This window comes from Musca vetustissima, unplaced genomic scaffold (assembly GCF_032173495.1).
Source record: "Musca vetustissima isolate MV318-11 ecotype Yass unplaced genomic scaffold, APGP_CSIRO_Mvet_v1 utg11182, whole genome shotgun sequence".
NCBI lineage: Eukaryota > Metazoa > Arthropoda > Insecta > Diptera > Muscidae > Musca > Musca vetustissima.
In genome coordinates, this window is record NW_026882665.1 from 165244 (window position 1) to 186703 (window position 21460).

The following is a 21460-nucleotide window of genomic DNA, read 5'->3' on the forward strand; positions in this document are numbered from 1 at the left end:
ATATGCACAAAGACATAATACCCTGTACCACAGAGTGGTGAAGGGTATAAAAATTACCGTGAGAAAGTCCAAAAATATAAAGCTCATGCCACAGTATTGCAAGGGTACTGGTAAGCATGGAGGTGATCAATAATGGTATAAGGTTGTTTTTCTTTTTATAGAGTTCAATATATTTACGAGTAATTGATCGGATTGTTTATACAAATGTATTGAAAAATGCTTTGGTTCCCTCGCTGAAGAAAATATAGCGCCTGTTTGGGTGCTTTAGCTTTACAATAACCTCGAAACATACACGAAACATGTCAAAGATTGATTGCGGAGTCAAAAATCAGAATTTTATAACATAAAACATAATCGTTAGGACTTAACCGTATAGAAAAAATCTGTGGAGTACCATGGATAGTAAAATCAAATTGCAAGGATGCAAGGAATAGTAAACCAAAGCATAAAATTGAGCATTTGTTTGATTCAATGTCGTAATGAAAAATATAAAAAAGAGCAATATCATATGTCCGCCATTTTTATACCCTTCACCACACTGTGGTTTAGGGTATTATGTCTTTGTGCATATGTTTGTAACAGGCAAAAGGAAACGAGATAGACACAGGGTTCCTTTTGAGAATAAGCATAGAATCACTTTCTGAGTCGATTTACGCATGTCCGTCCATCTGTCCGTCCATGTATTTTTGTGAACAAAGTACAGGTCGCATTTATGATTCGATTTGGATGAAATTTGGCATAGGTCACTTATTTGGCCCAAGGACGAACCCTATTGAAATTGGGAAAATCCGTTCAGATTTAGATACAGCTCCCATATATATTTTCGTCCGATTTAATGAAAATGGTGCACCCTATATAACATTCGATTTGCACGAAATTTGGCACGGCGTAATGAATTAGGTCTAGAAGGATGTGTGCCAAGTTTCGTGAAAATCGGTCAAGATTTAGATATAGCCCCCATATATAGTTTTTTTTTTTGATTTTATGTAAATGATGTACCAAAGTCCCTATATATATTTCGATTTGCACGAAATTTGGCACGGCGTAATGAATTAGGTCTAGAATAATGTGTATAATGTTTTCGGTTCAGATTTAGATATAGCTCCCATATATATTTCCGTCCGATTTTATGTAAATGGCGCACCAAGGTCCGTATATATATTTCGATTTGCACAAAATTTGGCGCAGCGTAATGAATTAGGCCTAGAATGATGTGTGTTAAGTTTCCTGAAAATCGGTTCAGATTTAGATATAACTCCCATATATATTTTCGTCCTATTAAATGAAATTAGCACACCAAAGTCCCTATATATCTTTCGATTTGCACGAAATTTGGTACAGCGTAATGAAATAGGTCTAGAATGATGTGCGTTATGTTTCGTTAAAATCGGTTCACATTTAGATATAGCTCCCATATATATTTTCGTCCGATTTAAAGTAAATGGTGTACCAAAGTCCCTTAATATCTATCAGTTTGCACGAAATTTGGCACAGCGTTATAAATGAGGTCTAGAATGATGTGTGTTAAGTTTCCTGAAATCGGTTCAGATTTAGATATAGCTTCTATGTCTGACCAAATGAACAATTTAGTATCGGTTGCAGAATGACATGTTTATGGATCAAATTTCCTTTTACTGGTCCTTTAAAATTGCGACGTCTTTTGGGATTCATTTGTTGAATATACCCAAAGTGGTGAAGGGTACCATATAGTCGGCCCCGTCCGACTTTACTACTTTCCTTTTTTTTTAATTTTTGTGTGATGCCACAAATCTTAGTTCATACCAAAGCCATGTACTCTTTCGAATGCCGTGCCATTTGATATCGAGAATTGGGGTCCCCTTAAAGTGTTTAATTTTTGATCAGACCTAGCAGATATGTGTCATTCTGATATTTTATTTGTCATAGTGAGGTTATAGTCAGGTCCTCCATTATTTGGGCGTGCTTATTATCTCTTTTGATCTCAGTATTCCATGTGATATTTACAAACTTTTCCGATTTCAAATGTTAAACAAAAACAATTGTATGTTCTAGAATTAATAATACACATGTATTTGTGTGGTTTAACCACTGTCTAATAATTCATTGACTCCACCACCGTCATCAACGCCAATTAGTTAAAGCCCGCACTGCAATGAATGCATAAATCTGAAACGCTATTCTGAGAACAGGGAAGCAGCAGCAATGAGCAAAAAAAGAAAAACAATTGCCATGTAAAACATATGTTTTTCATTTTGTTTAATTGTTGGTTTTTTGCTGTTCTTTTGTCTGTTGTTTTTTTATTTTATTTTTTATTTTCTGCAAGACAATCTATTCAAATGAAAAAGGTAAACACTGTTTAAAAAAAAAAAACAACAACACAAGACCGCCCCAATTGGTTGTCTGTCGACTGGCTGACTACTGCTGCTGTCGCTGCTGTTGTTTTTAATTTGTTTAAATGGCGGATTTTGTAAATTTGTTGTTTGGTTCTTATTGTGGTTTTTATTCTGTTGTTGTTGCTGTTGTTACAAATTTGCTGTTTTCTTCGTGTTTTTCCATGCGACAGTGACTGGGACGGGACGACTGTGTGACTATGGCAGCGGAACAGAAAAATTGTGGGAGACAAAATGTTAAACAAAATGTTAACATGAGAGAAAATCTATGTATGGATGTTGTGTGTCGCTCGGTGTGTGTGTGTTTGTTCCTGTTCGGCGAACAGCGAGTAAAACAAGCATGTAATGCATGACTAGGAGTAAGTACTCGTTCATACATACATATGTATGTTTTGTAGCAGAGACAATAAATACAATAACACCCGCTGAACACCACGGACCGACAAAAACCGACAACGACACGTGTCTTTGTGTCAGCTTCAAATGCTGTTGCTGTTTGCTGTTGTCCCCTCCGAAAATTGCGTTACTTCAACAGATTTTGGGCCCCTACCTAGCGTTCAAGTAGTTCGCGAGAGAACTCCTACAAGACTCTTGACTCTATGACAGTGACGTCTGCGCAGAAAAAAAAATCATGTTTGAGCTACACCTCCGGCCGTCAGTTGCCTTAAATTAACAATTTTTGTTAACTGCATAATATCAGCTGGTGTGTGTGTGTTTTTGTTCACCCGACGACCATCATCATCCAGCCACTCAGTCAGCCAACCAACCATGCGACCGTGTCATGAATGATATGTAAGGATCACCAGATACAAACAAACATAGAAATTGCATGTTTGAATTTAGATTGCAACAAATATAAACACATGTTCTAACAGTTAGTTAGTCATTGAACTACCGGGGAAGTCAATAACATGGCAAGTAAATTATTATTGTTATTGTTGTTGTTGCAGTGATTTTCATGACATTTTAAAAGACATTAAAAAACATTTTTATAATTATACAAAAAAAAACCAGTGAGCGGAGCAGTATAGTCGGACGGGGCCGACCATACGATACCCTACACAACTACCACGGAGCTCAAATTTTCTGCGGATGTTTATTCCGAGCCTGGGCAATATTTCGTGATATTTGCACCCTCTTGCCCGATTAGAGGTCCTAGCTACCCTTCCTCACACTGACATATTTTCCGAATATTACGAGTATTCAGTACAGCTATTGTCCAGATTCCCTTCACCGTGGGTTGTGTTGTGATGTTCGGCTTTCATTTGTGGTATATAGATCGACTCGAAAATAACACAAAAAATTAAGTTTTCGGTCCACTTAATTCCAAAATGTATATCTGATCATCAGCGAAAATTATAGGCGTTGTCCTTGACCATAACTGGAACCTCATGGAACATTTCAAAGCGATCGGCGCTATAGTTCCGCTCTATAGAGTGATAATGGGTTACTAAATAATATATGAATACGGAGATACTTGTAAATATTTAGGTGCAACTCCCACATCCGAGCACATACAACAATATAATTGGTATCAATTTAAAGGTCAACCACTCCTCTTGGATATAATATCAACTTCTCGGGTCTATGTCCTTCAGGAGCAAGTATATACGCCCCAGAATAAAAATTTTGTAATTTTTCACACAAAAGTCAGGGTCCATTTGACCCGCTAAATATTGACCGATCTTTATCAAAACAGACATGCTTATTCTTTGGCCCGACCCCCTTCTCTATGCAAAATTTCACGATGTTCGGGCCATTATTGCGGCCTGTGGAGCGACCAGAAAAACCGACAAAAATTTAGTATTTGGTCCATTTCATCCCCTAAATATTAACCGATCTTTCCCAAAAACAATAGGGGTCTTCATTGGCCAGAACCCATCCTACATGCAAAATTTCGTGAAGATTGGTCCATAACTGTGGCCTGTATCGTGTTTACAAATTATAATGGACAGACGGACGGGGACGGACGGACGGACGGACACACATGTCTAGATCGACTCAGCTAGTCGAGATATGACGATCGGTATACTTAAAGGTGGGTCTAGGACCAATATTTCGCGGCGTTACAAACATTTGGGGCTGCACAAAGCTATAATACCCTGACAACATAGTTGTGTAGGGTATAAAAACCAACATTGAAATAGATGGAGAAGGAAAATTTGTAACACAGGGCAATATACCCTTTGATTTAATAAAAATTGTTTATTACATATTTAAATTCAAAAATTATGTATTTAAATATGTGTACACTAAATAAATATATTGACCCACAAAATAGAGTTTACCTATCACCACTTCTCCAATTGTAGAATCGATTTATGTATGTATAACCATGATCGTAATTATGAGCCGATCTGCAAAAAAAAAAATTATGCAGTTCCAGTACTGCCCAAAAACGATAACGGTCAGGATCAAATAATGGTTAGGTTACCAGAAGAACTAAAAAGGTTTTTTGTCTCTGAAGACCACAATTACGATTCGACCGCTAGGAAATTGATCTCTGGAAAATGGATATGCATCGGTCAACTTTTTGCCGGTTAAACGCATTTAGATTTTTGTATGGAAAATAAGTCCAAGAAATTGCCAGTCGGTATTACCCATAGATATATGCTCTCAGTCCATCACACTGGTGGTTTACAATTATCCAGACTTTTGTATGCTATGAAGTTGTCTTTAGACCCATCTTCGGATGTAATGTTAATGTTAATTTTTGCTACTTTTTGGGGGAAGGGGATACAGAATGAATAGAGTGGACTTTATCTAGATTTTTTTTCTTAAATACAACGATTTTGAATCAAATCGGACATTCCATTCGTTTGATATTTGATTAAAAAAAATCTAAATTAAAACCCTTAGTGGAATTAATAATAAAAGGAGTTAACCAATACTCGAGGATATCGATGAACTTATATCTTTTGAATGACAATCGTCCAAAACCGGCCCTTGTACCAACAGAACATTTCAGCCATTCGTGAACTGATAATGCAACATCGACAGGTGACATACCATGAGATATACGCATTCTTGGGTAAATTTCTCGTGTCGATTGGAGCAAAGAAATTAAAAATAAGATTTACAGGTGAAGAATAATGGATTTATGTGTATGAGCCCGAAATTATACGGAAATCTATAGTGTGGATCTTCGAAGACAAGCACAATAAAAATACATAATTGCTGCTGTGTGTGTGTGCGTTTTTGTTCACCCGACGACCATCATCATTGCATAATTGCATGCTCTGTGAAAATAATGTTCCAAATTACAGACACTCAGGTTGGGAAACTAGGATAAGAACATATTATATGGGGTTATGCCAAAACATGGACCCATATTTGCTACCAAAGCCTTCAAAATACCAAACACGAGTCGGTACCGTTAATTGGGCCTATACTACAACGTAATCCGATATTGATAATTTTTGGTGGGAAGACAACGCATGAGAACCTGAAAAATCAAATAAGAGCCAAGCCTCTCCAATATACCGAATACTGGCAGGACCATTAACCCGGAAATTTAGTTTGGGGAAAAAATCCAATATTTGTATATGACTACAGGACTTTATTTAACATGCTTCGGAATGTCCGATTTGGGCCAAATATGCACCGTTTTGTTGTATAATTTGTTGCCATTTTAAAGGTAACTTCATAATGCCTCTCTCATAGAAGATTGACTCTATTTACCAAATAAATTTAGTAGCCGATTTTCACAATACTCCCTACATACCATTTTTTTTAATCGCTTGGTGCTAAGTTCGCACTGTATGGCGGATGCATTAAAACTTCCCAACCAAGCTCCCGAAGTTTGGGCGAGTCACTGTAGATGTATGTGGCCTAGCGTTGTCCTGGTGGAACACGACACCTTAGCGTTTGGCCATATGGAAGCAACTCATAATAAATAATCCCCTTCCAGTCTCACAAAAAGCATAGCAGCACCTTCCTGGCCGTTCTGGTTGGCTACCGCTTGGTCTTCTCTTTCACACAGAAATGGGTCTATATCATTCCGTTTGGCCAAGGCTTCGCAAGGCTTTTTTTTTTTGTTAAATTGGTTTGACACCTAATCATCGTGCTTCTTTTTGAATCCAGCATTGTGTAAGTGGTTCATAACAGTTTTATGGTCGATTTTTAGCTCCTGGGCGATGTTACGACTGCTACACATGCCGGTCAACTTCGACCATTTCTCCGATTTTATCGATATTTTTCGACGACCGGGCTAATGGATTTATTTTTCCCTAACCTAATATTTAACATTTTTGCTAGAGAGATTTTTGTTCTACTGCACAGGGTCAAAATCTATGATCTAGCGGCGATAAATTGATAACTTCTAACCCATATAAGATACGTTGCTGAAATATATATGGGAATTAGTGGACAGAATATGCACCAGATGAATTCATGTGTTGTTAATGGTCCCAAATAACGGTACCCCCGATTTTCGGCTTTTTAAAGATTTTTGCACACGCATTTCAACCAGTATGTGTGAACTTTGATATTTTTAATACACACTGATTAAAATTATTAACATTGGTCAATTTTATCAAGGCAGCCCCCATTTATGAGTACCACCGAATTCCGGTATCTTAAGGATATTGAACACGTTTTTCGATCAAATTGGCTGTAATTGGGTATTTTGGGATTTAATTGGGCAGCGAATCGTCCTGACAAAAATTATAAATATTGGTCCAATTTTTTGAGTAGCCCCAATATGACGGTACCCCTCAATTTTCTATGTTTTCAGGATTTTGGGCACATTTTATAGACGCGTATCGGCCAGATTAGATGGAACATAGTCACTAATTTAAGTACTCCTCTTCAAGAAGTCACAACCTGGCGTCGTGTGAAGGAAACTTGTGTGTAAAAATTATAATGAACAGACGGACGGGCAGACATATTTAGATCGACTCAATTAATCGAGATATGACAATCGTCATACTGAAAGGTGGGTAGAGGACCAATATTTTGTTGCGTTCTTGGGGCCACACCAAAATATAATACCCTGATACAATATTGTTGTGTAAGTTAAAAATACTTTCGACTCCGTCTTTGTGTGTTTGGTTGAAGGTCCAACTAGGGATACTTTCGACTAATCGAATAATCGACTTTTTGTAGTGAAAAATCTAAAAGTCGAAGTCGACTTTTTATCTATTAGAAAATCGAAAATACTGGGTTTTTTATCAGAAAGCTCAAAATTGCACTTTTTGGAACTTTACATTATCTGTTCACTATAATACATATAAAAAAATTAAATTTTTAGTCTATATTGCAGAAGTCAGAAAAAGTCGAAAATCGATTTTGAACAGTTTTTACAAAATCGAAAAATGGAAAAGTCGGCTTTTCAGTCAAAGGAAAAAATCGAAAAGTCTAAAAATCGACTTTTTGGTCAGAGACAAAAATTGTAGCGCATTGTAGAAATTTGACTATAATCCATATAAAGGCAGATTTTTTTGCAACAAAGGTCAATTATGCTAAATCACGGTCGACAACATTTGGTAGAACATCTACATTTTGCTGTCATTCCCTTACTTTATAGAGTTTTTTGGCAATATTTTTTTTATTATTATTTTTTTTTTTTTTGCAAATTATGAGGAACATGAGTAGAAACTGTATTGATACGTCACTGTGATTTTTGTACACCTCTATAGATTTTGAATAAAATAAGTATGTATCCAAATTTGTCATTTTTCTATTTTTACAGGTTGTCATAACTAAATGCTACAAACTATTTTGCAAATCTCAACCACTAACATTCATAATGGATGATGCGTTGACCAACACCCCCACTAATAAAATAATATTCAAATATTTTGCAAGATTGTTTTTGTTTTCGTAAAATTTATTATGACATTCTAAAATTAATGTCGAACTTTCCGTTTCTTTCATCACCGAAATTACCGGAGATTGTGTTCTGCTGTTTGTTGAACATCATTTCGATGGTTGTTAAACATTCGCTGAGACATTGTCAAACATTCTTAATTTGTCATAAATTCAGAAAATGTCTATGTTGTTGTTGTTTTTTTTTCATTTCTTTTTGTGATTTGTTGTTGTTCGACGTTTTTTTTTTGTTTGTTTACAAAAATAATAAAAAAAAATGTTATTGTCCATAATGAGCTGGAGGGGATTTATGCATGTTCGTTTTTTTGTCGTCGTTTAATCATTAAGGAGGGAAAATTAAAAATAAAACAAAAATTAATCATGTCAAGGTGGATGCATCGTAGTTTTAGACACAACTCAACAAAGGGTTCTCGTCAATGAAATAATTTTCGGAAGTTGTTCGTGTTGTTCAATATTTATTGTGTCCTACTTATACGAAAAATTGACATAAATCTTTTAATTTGGATTAAGGGTCATTTATGTAGCGTAGGATAGATGTACCAGATGGTTTTTGAAAATTCGAACTATAAGTAACCGAAAAGTACTAAAATTTACTAAATTTGTTACAATTTCGTAGCAAGTGGAATGTGAATCAAGCTTGATAAGTAGGGTCGATATTATCGATTGATATTATCAATATCGCTGCGGTTTTGGAAGTGTGTAGTCATGCATACGAATAGTTCTAAACGGTACTAAATTTGGCACAATTTGATTTTAGAGGACCGTATGAAGATGTAATCCTGAAATATGAAATTAGCAATACCGTCGGAGTTTAAGATAGTTTTTCATATTTGTACTTATGAGTACGACGAGTACTAAATTGTACCATATTTGGCACAATTTGGATTTGGGTTAATCGATAGAGCTGGAACACTGAAATTTGGAAATAAGATTATTACTGCTTTGTAGAATTGAGGTATGCTTGTCGTCGTACTTATGTGTACTAAATTAGGTACAATTTGAACTTTCATTGAACCAATAGAGCAAGCATCCTGAAATTTTGGAGTTAGGATCACTGTTGGGGTGTAAGATTTGAATACGTAGGAAGTTTGGAAATTTATACTAATGTGTACTAAATGGTACTAAATATGGAACAATTTGGATTTAGGTGAACCGATAGAGCTAGAATACTGAAATTTGGAATTAAGATTGGGGTATGTGGGAAGTTTTGGAAATTCGTGCTTATGATTTTTTAGGGAGGTAGTTATTACAAGAGAACAAACGGTAAAAAATGGTACCAAATTTAGAATGGAGTTAGATTTCTGTTGCATTCAGAATTGGCGTGTAGTCTTGAGAATTGGAGGAGGTTTGAAAATACGTACTATAAGAGAACAAAGGTATTAAATGTAGCGGGTATATGCTAATGACAAATAAAACCAGTGAGCGGAGCAGTATAGTCGGACGGGGCCGACCATATGATAACCTACACAACTTTCACGAAAATCTGACTTTCTGTGGTTCTATATACTGAGCATGGGCAATATTTCGCCATATTTGCACCCTCGTGACCGACTAGAGGTCAACAAATATTATTAACATTTAATACAGCCCTTCTAATTACTCGTACTTGTCCAGATTCCCTTCAAAAAATTCAGTTTTCGGTTCACTTCATCGCAAAATTATTATTAGATCATCACCGAAAATTATAATCGTTGTCCTTGACCATTACTCGGACCTCACGGATCATTTCAAAGCGATCAGCGCAATATTTCCGCCCTCTACTGTGGTAATGGGTTACTAAACAATATCTGAATTCGTAAGCACCTTTAAATATTTAAGTGTAACTCCCACATCCGAGAGCCTACGATAATATAATTGGTATAAATTTAAAGATCAACCACTCCCCTTGGATACACTATAAACTTCTCGCGCCTATGTCCTTCAGGGGTAAATATATACGATATAGAATACAAATTTTGTCATTTTCACTACCCTGACAACAAAGTTGTGTCGGGTATAAAAAGAATTTTTCAACAAAAGTTGCTTTTATTTTTTATTATGTTTTCGGCAGATGGCTGTACTGATAGATTGCTCGTAAAGTATCGATCAAACAATTTCAGGTTTATGGTCGTTGAAAGGGTGACATTTCCCAGTAAAAAAATATTTTGCCATTTTTTTTTCTTTTTTGCATTTAGTTGTGAATTTCAGGGTGTTAAAAATGAAAGTGAACAAAGAGAAAATTCGGTACATTTTACAGTTTTTCTTTGACAAAGACGAAAATGCAAGCCAAGCTACTAAAATTGTGAATGGTGTTTATAGTTCCGATACTGTAACAGCCAATTATGGGCAATTTTGGTTTCGTAGATTCCGTTCAGGAAATTTTGATGTTAAAGATGCTCCTCGCACAGTTAGGCCGGAAGAAAATAATAAAAAAAAAATTCGGAGAAGTGATCGAAGTTGACAAGCATGTTAGCAGTCGTAACATCGCCCAGAAGCTAAAAATCGACCATACAATTAAACCATTTACACAAAGCTGTGGTCAAAAGGAAGCTCGATGTTCGAGTGCCACACAAATTAACAGAAAAAATAGGATGAATCGAATTTCCATTTGCGAAACCATGGAATGAGATAGACCCATTTTTTAAACGTATGATGACTTTAGACGAGAAGTGGATCACATACGGTAATCCTGTGCGAAAACCATCATGGTCAAAGAGCGGTGAAGCACATGAAACGGTGGCCAAACCAGAACTAAAGGCCATGAAGTTTCTGCTATGCATATAGTGAGACTGGAAGGGGATTATTTATAATGAATTACTTACATATTGCCAAATGCTATATTCGGATCTCTACTGTCAACAACTGGACCGTTTGAAGATAGCAATTGACCAGAAACGGTCATAATTGACCAAAAGGAGAGGTGTTGTGTTCCACCAAGACAACATCAACACACATCTACAATAACTCGCCAGAAACTTCGGGAGCTTGGTTGGGAAGTTTTAATGCATCCGCCATATAGTCCGGAATTGGCTCCAAGCGATTATCATAGTTTTCTTTCATTGCAAAATTTCTTTAATGATAAAAAATTGATATCTATGGATGATTCTGAAGATCGACTACTAGAGTTTTTCTGCAAATAGAGAGCAGGACTTCTATGAGAGAGGCATTATGAAGTTAACTTTAAAATGGCAAAAAAATCATAGAAAAAATGTGTATATTTAGTCCAAATCGCACATTCCGAAGCATGTTAAATAATGTCCTGTAGTTCATATAAAAATAATGGATTTCTTTTTCCCCAATCTAATATTTAGAGTATCATTGGGTAGAAAATTGACCTACCAATACCTAAGTTTTAGGATAGACCCTCAAACAACCCCATTATTGGACATTTTTATAATTATTGGCAGTTGGATTTAAATGAATTGGATTTTAAATGCAATTTTGTGTGGTCTGATTGAGTGTTAAATTTTCCTGACAAAAATAATCGATATCGGTGGTCCACTTTTAGGTATAGCCCACACTGAAAGGTAGCCCAAATTTTCGGCATTTCGAGAATTATTTTTAAGGTCATTGCATTATTAACCAACCGGGGTGTCTGTAATTTGTTATTTAGTTTTCTCCTGACTAAAATTTAAAATCCCCGTCGATTTTAGGTATTTTGCATTTCCACATCATGGTAGAGGGTATAAAAAGTTCGACCCAGCCGAACTCAGTCACATTTTACTTGTTACATATAAACGATTGAACATTCTGATTTCCACGAAACATGTTTATCAATCTGTTGAACATTTGCTTGACAAATAACAAATTTTAATAATAATCCAAAGCGTATTTCAATGTTGGAGGCCCACCAGCAGCAGCAGCAACCGCCGCATCATCATTGCCCATAATTTGACAGGAATTTATGATCTTAACTTTGGGGAATTAACAACGATCATCCGAAAATGGCATGACACACTTGTGATGCAGCAGCAGTAGTAGCCGAATAAGCAGAACGGCCTGGCATAATGTCCCGCGCACACATCGTGGAATCAAGTGTGATTTATTTGCATTTCCGTTTCGATGCAAATTCAAATGAAACGTTGAATTTGCAAGCGCCAAATAAGTGGGTGCATAATCCCTGCTATGCCACGACACCTACCAGTAAGTTGCCTGCCTGACTTCTTGGAGATTTTTTAAAATAACCAATCTCTTCTTTTTTGAAAATTAATATTAAAAAAAAAATAAATAGAGTGCTGGCGTACAAATTAATTACATTTACGTCACATATGCTCAGCGAATTAAGAATTTCTGTTGGAATACGAAATATTTCCGGGAACAAAACTGTAGCGATCAAGTAATATAAGATCCAATTAGTTTATATGATTAACTAATTTCCCACATAAAGTATGAGTGGATTGGTGGATGGTGTTGGAGGCAATCGAAAAAAATGCAAGCTGCCAGCAGCCACTGAGGACAACATTTCAAGCAGCCGTGGCTGGCAAGCATTGAATTCCTTAAAGACCTATAAATCATGGCGATCAACTGACACCATCACCAGCCCATTCAGTGGAAGTGGAACTGATTGGGAGGAGATCCATTGGAGATCAAGGCGTTCGTTCTATGCTTCATGCCATCGAAATTCCCTTTTTTTGTGTGGCAAAATATGGGAGGCATAAAAAATGAATTATGCCCTTGTTAAGGCAAAGGCAGGGTCCATATTTTTTCCCCTCCATACAGAATGGCAGGGTCTGCCCCCCATATCATGACTCTCCCCGTAATTTAATTGAGAGACAAACGTTTTTACGTTGTGGAACATTACAAAAAAAAAAAAAAAAAAAACGACACACACTTGATTTACTCAACGACTGCCACAACGACGAACATGACGATGAAGAAATTATCATTTCTTTTGTTTATTAACAATTTGTGGAAAATTTAAGAGGCGAGGTTAGGTTATTATGACACTTTATGACCGTGTAAAAAGATTTATGACAGTTTAAGATATTTAAAAGAGAACATCTTTCCCTTTTCAAAATATAAAAAACACACATAAAACTTTTTTATGCCACACGCACACATACATTTGTGCATGTGTGTATGCCAGTTGTTTTTTGTGGCATTTTATAAAGGTGCCCGGTTCTAGTTGGGGCTCTTCACTACACATCAATTTCCAATAGTCATCAAGACGAATTTATTATGAAAAGAAATACTATTGATCGGAGTGTTTTGGGGGGTGGGTTAGTTAGTTCCATGCGGCAAAGAAATTATGCATTTTTTAATTGTTAAATAAGAAAAAACCCAATTTGATTTATTTGATGTTTAGACGAATATAGGGTAGGAGGTCGATCAATAAATGTCATTTTAAGGTAAATGCCTTAAATTTTATTTAATTAAATTGTTCTTTTAATTAAAAAAGAAAGTTTTTGTTTTCTTTTGATTTCGACTGCTGCACACCGCCAGTGATCGCTGAATATTTTAGATAAAATTAAGTTTATACCATTTATTTATTGATTTAGTCGATCAAATAAAACAGTAATGAGTTCGGCTGGGTCTAATTTTTTATATTCTACAACATGAAAATCTCTATATTTGATACATAATATAGGAGTGTACCAAAACATGAAGCTCAAGCAAGTTTGTCGTTGAATATAAAACACAAAATTAAAATCTAACGGCATTGCTATAAAAATTATACTTAGTTAGGCTCAAATGGCGTATTTCGTAATATATGATCTGTAACGCAAAATTCACATATGATAAAGTCTGTGGAATCTGCACTGCGCGAAGTGGTAGGCTACATTGAGAGGAACATGGAAAATTTAAATTTTACGCTGGCCGCCTTCTTAGATATAGAAACTTGAATTCGTGTAAATCCAACGAAGACGAAACTGTTCACTAGGAAGCATAAGCTCGGCGTTTTTGCTCCACCAACACTGGATGGAGTGCAACTTCGTCTATCTCCCGAAGCAAAGTACCTCGGCACAATCCTGGACTGTCAACTACGATGGAAAAGGAACATTGAGGAGCGGGCTAAGAGAGGGATGATTGCACTCTATGCATGCAAGAACTCCATTGGGAAAAGCTGGGGGCTAAAACCATCGACTATAAACTGGCTGTATAACACTGTGGTGAGGCCCATCTTGTTATATGGCTTTCTTGTTTGGTGGAACTGTCTGAGCATCAAATCGACATCCAGTAAATTAGACAACGTACAAAGAGCCGCCGCGATTTTAGTTACAGGAGCCAGAAGGAGTACGCCACAAGCAGCTCTGAACGCAATGCTGTACTTCAAGCCTCTGGGCCTCAGCATTAAGTGCCAGGCCGCGCTTGTCGCCCTAAGGCTGCATGAAGAAAAACTCTGGCGGAACTGTACCATTGGGCATGGTAGTATTCTGAATGAACCAGGTATGGCTTTGGACCAAAGCGCTAAATTAAGCGACTATATATCTCAAATCCTGAGTTTTGACGATGCAGATGTCGTCATTCCTAGTAGATACGACTGGAAACGAAGTAACCCTCCTCTGGACAGTCTGGCCCTCTATACAGACGGATCCAAGATGGAAGAAGGTACTGGGGCAGGCGTCTACTGTGAAAGGTTAGGCCTTGAGTTAACCCACAAGCTGGATTGCAACTGTAGTGTTTTCCAAGCTGAAATCTTCGCGATCTGGAAGGCAGCGGAATTGATAAAAAGTCTGGATGCAGAGGCGTTGAACCGGTGACTATTTTTGTGCAACGGGTGCAACGTCTACCAAAAGAACGCACTCACTGTTGAACCTGAGCAAAGCAGAAATTAGAGTGATGACAGGAGTCATTACTGGTCACTGCAACATCAGGGCTTTTACTAGTAAATGGGATGCTGATGCAATCGATTACTACAGACTCTGCGTTGACGAGGAGGAAACGGAGACAATTGAGCATCTCCTGTGTCATTGCCCAGCCCTGGCTTACAGGCGGCATAGACTAATGGGTGCTCATTTTCTACCGAGTCTCAGTTTCTTCTCAACAACCGAACATGCTCTAATCTACGACATGATTAGAAACATTAGGAACATACAACCTTGACATGTAACACATCTTCTGTCTGACTCCTAGAATCATCGACCTTCAATCCTGCACATCCCCAAAACTAACCTAACCCTTCTATGATATCAATTCGATTCGATGTAATTTGCAAGAATACCGAGCGAATTTATTAAACCTTTCACTATGAGAATAAAAAAAAATCAAAATAAAACTATATTTTGGATAAATATAAAATTTTTTTCTCGCAAGGAGGTAGTTAATTCGCTGAGAACCCAAAAAGCTGAATAACAGTCACATGGCTTAATGATATTGCAAAAAAGAAAAAAACAATAAAATAAAAACCAGGACTAACGGCCAGGAAGGTTTTGCTATGCATTTGGTGGGACTGGACCAGAAACGGTCAGAATTTGCCAATAGGAGAGTAGTCGTGTAAAACTGGGCGGAATTCTGAATCTCAAAACAACGAAATGCCTATGAAACTGGATTGCTTAATTAGAGCCACTTCGGTTAGAAATAGGGTAGGATCTTGCAATACAAAAAAAGAGCTACATAAATTCGCCCAGGACTCTTATATGGGGGCTATGCACATAAGCTTATTTAACAACGGAACCAAAACGAGTCTCAGAGCAAGGATCGGGTACAAGTGGAAAAAATATATCAATATTAATTTTTTTGTAATAATAGTAATAAACCTACCTAAAAATTTTTGAGCGACATTTTTATAGTGTGTTTGGAAGTTAAAAAATGTTGTTCTGCGGCAATAAGGTTACGGTTGAAGAAAATGAAGGCCACGCAAGGAGTCGAACTAGGAGGACAAAATGTTCTACAAACTTTATTTTGTTGCACAATGAAAATAGACAAAACCTGTAAAAACATGTAAATTTTCCTGTCAGGAGGTTTGTATTTTTAGAGAACCCGATATACAGCAATACTGGTGGGAAAGTGCAAAGTGCGGACAGGGCCTTTAAACTTTATATGGGGACCAAAGAAATAAAAATCAAGTGAGAATCCGAAATACCAAAAAATGAATGCAGAAGATTTATATGGGGACAATGAAAAAAAACCACACACTCACACAAAATCAATCGAGAGACCTTTTATCCTCGGAACACCAACAAAATTTCAGTTTCAGCCAAAATGGTTGGGAAAATTTCTTACGCAACGAAAATGTTTATATGGGTTTCTGAGCCCAGGTGGTAAAATATTGCTTCTTGACGAGCCCACCTTGGAGGAAATGGACCTAATCAGTGAAGATTATTTTTCGATGGATTACTCTATCCCTAGCTAAAACTGTTGATGTTCTGGTTTAACTTAACGTTATAATCCTTAAGATGGCGGGCATGATTGCCGATCACTGGAACATCCAATCTGAAAACGCCAATACAATTAGAAAGACTGTATTTCTGGTTCTGGTATGAACTAGGATTATATAAATGGCGGACCTAGATTTTTTTTTAATCTTCATTTTCGAGCAAAGACCAAGCGGGAAAATGGGGATGATCCTTATCGATTCGATATATCACAGTTTAGGCCCGAAATAACGTGTTAAAATTTGGAATTGATTAGATTAATAGTATTTGAATTAATGTGACCGCCAATTTTAAAAGAACTGCTTCGGAAAAATGGGTTTAAAGTTTGAGAAGCTCTCTTGCCGTCGCTTGAAGCTGACATAATAAATTGACTATATAAAATTTAATGATGATATATATTTGTTTTTAAACCGAGAATGGGTGTGGGTTCCACTTAAGCGACGTGAAATGCTTTAAAATAGCGAACTATGGCTGCACGATTCTCATAATTTTTATGCCATCCATGTTGTCATCAACTCGAAATACTCACCGTAGACCCAATACAGTACTTATATTCTTGTCCAAGTCGATTAGAGCTAAAATCATGACAGATGTTCGGTATTTTGGTTGAATTGGATGTAAGGGTATATAACATTACCTCGAAAACCTTGATATTTTCGGGGGGTTGGACACAAAAATTGGGAATCTCATTGGGTAGAATTACCAAAACTTATAAACAAATATATCCCTAATATCTATAATAATATTTTTAGCATTTTTAACCGAACTTAATATCAAATCTCCCTACCAAAAATATTAATATCTTTCCTCGTTTTGGTATAGCCCCAAAATAATGTTACCCAACATTTTTTGGTATTTTGTGGATTGCAGTATATTCGGGATCCTATATTTCAGAATCGTTCCAAAACCAATTTATTTATTTTTTTTTTCTTAATTGTTTAAATAAATATTATGTTTGTTTTCCTACCTGTAATTTAACCAATTCCGGATTATCATTGGCTAGCTTAGCCAATTCCTGATAGTTGGCCTTAGCCATGGCAACAATCCACTCTTTGGCCTTGGGATGTGCCAAAGTGACTTCTGGCAGTTCCTTTTCTTCGATGAGTTGCTGAAATCAAATAAAAGAGAAATGAAAAAAATAAAATCAAAATTTGAAAAGAATATAATTTAAATAAATCATTAAAGTAAAAGAAAAATCCCGAATACATTTTTATGTCTACACAAATCATTACTTTGGAACATAAGAATTTTCCCCAAAGCATTTCCCTGTACTTAGTTACAGTTCACACACATCTTTTTAATGGTTTTTTATTTTAATAATTTTAATTTATTAGGCCACCAAAGGTAAGAACATAGAATAAAACATTTATTTCTATCATAAATAACACACACAGCCAGACATATTCATACTGAGCACATTAACATACAAACACACACATTACCGTATAATTAAGTGCATATGTGTATATGAAATATTTGGAAAATCTCAAACTCGCTAATGAGATAGGAAGAAGTTTCAACCCTTGCAACGAAATTAAAAACGAAATAAAAAGATTTTCCGTGTTTTACCCTCTAAGCTTACATGGAAATTTGAAAGAAGTCTTTGCCGAAACATCTTTGTCGGCGAAACACGAAAATTGTGAACAAGTATGAATATTTACATCTTACAGTAATATTGTGTACATTGGTTAAATGAAATATGCCAGGAACCACGAAAATGTCTTTATATAGGGTATATAGGTGGAATGTGTATTATTCGTGCCCAAGTTTTGATTATTAATAGCTCCAGGTTAGGTAACAAATAAAAATGTTCACATTTTGAACCAAAACGAACACTACTCGCTTCCCATCATATGTTAATTTTTATACCCTCCACCATAATATGGAGGGTATATTAATTTTGTCATTCCGTTTGTAACTCATCGAAATATTCATTTCCGACCCTATAAAGTATATATATTCTTGATCGGGGTAAAATTCTAAGACGATCTAGCCATGTCCGTCCGTCCGTCTGTTGTAATCACGCTCTTCTGAAGGAATTGAGATAGGGTGCTGAAATTTTGCATAGGGTTGTCTTTTGTCTGCAGGCAGGTCAAGTTCGAAGATGGGATATATCGGTCCACGTTTAGGCATAGCTTCCATATAAAGGTACCCGCCAAATTTCGGTATTTTGGCGTTCTTGAGCGCGTTTTTCAGCCGAAATCGCTGAAATTTGGTACATTGGGTTCTTATTGGATACTATATGTCTCCACAAAAAATTATAAGTATAGGTCCATATTTTCTGATAGCCCCCATATAACGGTACCTCCTAATTATCTGTATTTTGGGGGTTTTGGTCGTATTTTTCCACCGAATTGGCTGTAATTTATTTTTTTGATTTCTTAATAGGTACCAAATCTCTTTACAAAAAATTATGTAAATAGGCCCATTTTTCGGGTAGCCCCCATATAAGGGTACCCCCCAATTTTCGGTATTTTGGGGTTCTTGAGCGCGTTTTTCAGCCGAATTCGCTGAAATTTGCTACATTCGGTTCTTATTTGGTCCTAAATGTCTCCACAAAAAATTATAAATATAGGTCCACTTTTTCTGGTAGCCCCATATAACGGTACCTCCCAATTTTCAGTATTTTGGGGGTTTTGATCGTATTTTTCCGCCGAATTAGCTGTAATTTAGTATTTTGAGTACCAAATCTCTCCACAAAAAATTATGAATATAGGTCCATTTTTTCGGATAGCCCCCATATAAGGGTACCCCCACTTTTCGGTATTTTGGGGTTCTTGAGCGCGTTTTTCAACCGAATTTGCTGCAATTTGGTATTTTGTAGTCGTATATGTTAACAAATCTCTCTACCAAAAATTATTAATAATAACCCCCTTTTTATACCCTCCACCATAGTATGGAGGGTATATTATTTTTTTATATTAAAATAGTAATCTGATTTGTTCCGCGTTTTGAGTTTGGTTCTAAGACTCTTTTGTAATCATTTCACCTACGGAGGATAGCGAGATAAAAAATTAGAACGTAAGGTTCGATAATGAACTATAGCCGCATTTAGACCTAGCCCCTGTGTGGAGGTTTCAGAAAGTGTGGACCGATAATCCCTATCTTCGAATTTGAATTGTCAATTAAAAATTTCTGAAATTTGTATTATGTATTTGTATTATAGGTCCACTTTTTGGTATGTTCCCAATATTTTCATTTCTAGTACCTGTCAGTATATCTATGGTGGAGGGTATCCAAAGTTCGGCCCGGCCGAACTTAACGCTTTTTCACTTGTTTCTTTTCAAAATGTTGGTGGGAAATATGCCAAAAACAGTGCACCAATTGGACCCGTTCTCAGATAGAAGGTTTTCTTGCATTGAAATGATATGCATAAATGGTACAAAATCGGTTTTATTTTTTGAAAATTCGGTTCAAAATTATATTTATTTTCCAGTCTATGTTTTTATTAGTGTACGTAGATATACGTTTTCTGAGCAAGGGTCGCTTAAAAGTAGAAAACTAAAATCTTACGAGCGACTTATTTGTAGAATATTTGGATATCGAATTCGTTTGGTTGCGATGAAAATAAATATGAAAAACGTTTACTTCGTGAACCATAATTCAAAAACTTGACCTATGGCGATCCAAGGGAATTTTCCAACCCCCAAAATATTGTTACACAGTGTATGGTTCGGTACAACAATAACTAATGCTGATCGATAATCTCACGCTGATTTTCATCTAAATTGTGGCATCTGGGGCTTAGGAAATTTAGTAGTTGTTTTTAGAACCTTCTCAATTCTTACCGAAAACTAGTTTGAAAAACAAATAGCATTGAAATGATTGCCCTATCGAGAGATTATTAATGGCTTCTAATGACCGAAGTAAAATTATCTTGAAGTGGAATTCTGAAAATTGGAATTAAGATTACTGTTGATGCATAGGATGTGAAGGAAGTTTTGGAAACTCGTACTTATGTGTACTAAATGGTACAAAATTTGAAATCAAGTGAAGTGGTAATTTGGAACTATGTTTTTTATTGGATTGTTGAGATAGGTAGGTAGGTGTATATGGAAATTTATATTAATGTATACTAAATTTGGTATAATTTGGATTTGAGTAAACCTACCGAGCTCGAATCATAAAATGTGAAATTGAGTTTGGAAATAAGTACTACAAAGTAAGTAGTATAGAGCTAGATCTCTGTTTCGTCTAAAATTGATGTGAGATATGAAGGTATTTTTTGAAATACGTACAATAGGAAAACAAAGGTACTAAATGGTCGATGTAAATTGATTAGTTACGCCACATTCACTAACGAATTTCTATAAATGTGTAAATTTAATTTCAAGCAAATTGAATAACTGATTTGATCTACATTAAAATACAATTGGATAACCCTGTAATATATATTTTTGCTTGCAGTGCTGAGAACATTATAATTTGTAAACACGATACAGGCCACATTTATGGGCCAATCTCCAAGAAATTTTGCATTTTGGACGGGTTCTGGCCAAAGAAGAACCCTAATGTCTTTGGGGGATGAAATTGACCAAAAACTCTATTTTTTCTTGTTTTTCTGGTCGCTTTAAGATGCCACAATTATAGTCTGGACATTACGAAATTTTACAAGAGAAATGGTATTTGACCAATTAGCAATCATTGTTTTTTCATCAGAATCGGCCAATATTTGTTTGTGAAAAAAAATAATGGCGTAAATGTTTACTCCGGAAAAAAGATTTGGAAAATATGCCAGGCTTAGAAAGTGGAGCTGCTGACCTACAAAGGGTGTAAATACCGCGAAATATTGACAGGCTCAGAAAATTGGGTATCATAGGGTCGGCCCCGTCAGACTATTCTGCTCCACTCACTGGGTTTTGTTTTTTCTGGACGCACGAGGCACTATTATCATTTCAAAAAGTATATACCCTCATTATACCCTACACAACTATGTTGTCAGGGTATTATAGCTTTGTGCAGCCCCAA

General features: G+C 36.1%; 1 protein-coding gene across 1 annotated transcript in view; it reads right to left on the minus strand.

Moving 5' to 3' along the window:
* Positions 1 to 17459: 17459 nt before the first annotated feature.
* Positions 17460 to 21460, minus strand: part of LOC133329274 (uncharacterized) — a gene marked incomplete at its 3' end in the record, with an annotated part of 42671 nt that continues 38670 nt past the window's right edge. Inside the window, exon 3 of the mRNA XM_061537764.1 lies at positions 17460 to 17600. Coding sequence (XP_061393748.1) covers positions 17460 to 17600 — 141 coding nt within the window. The remainder of the gene's footprint in view (positions 17601 to 21460) is intronic.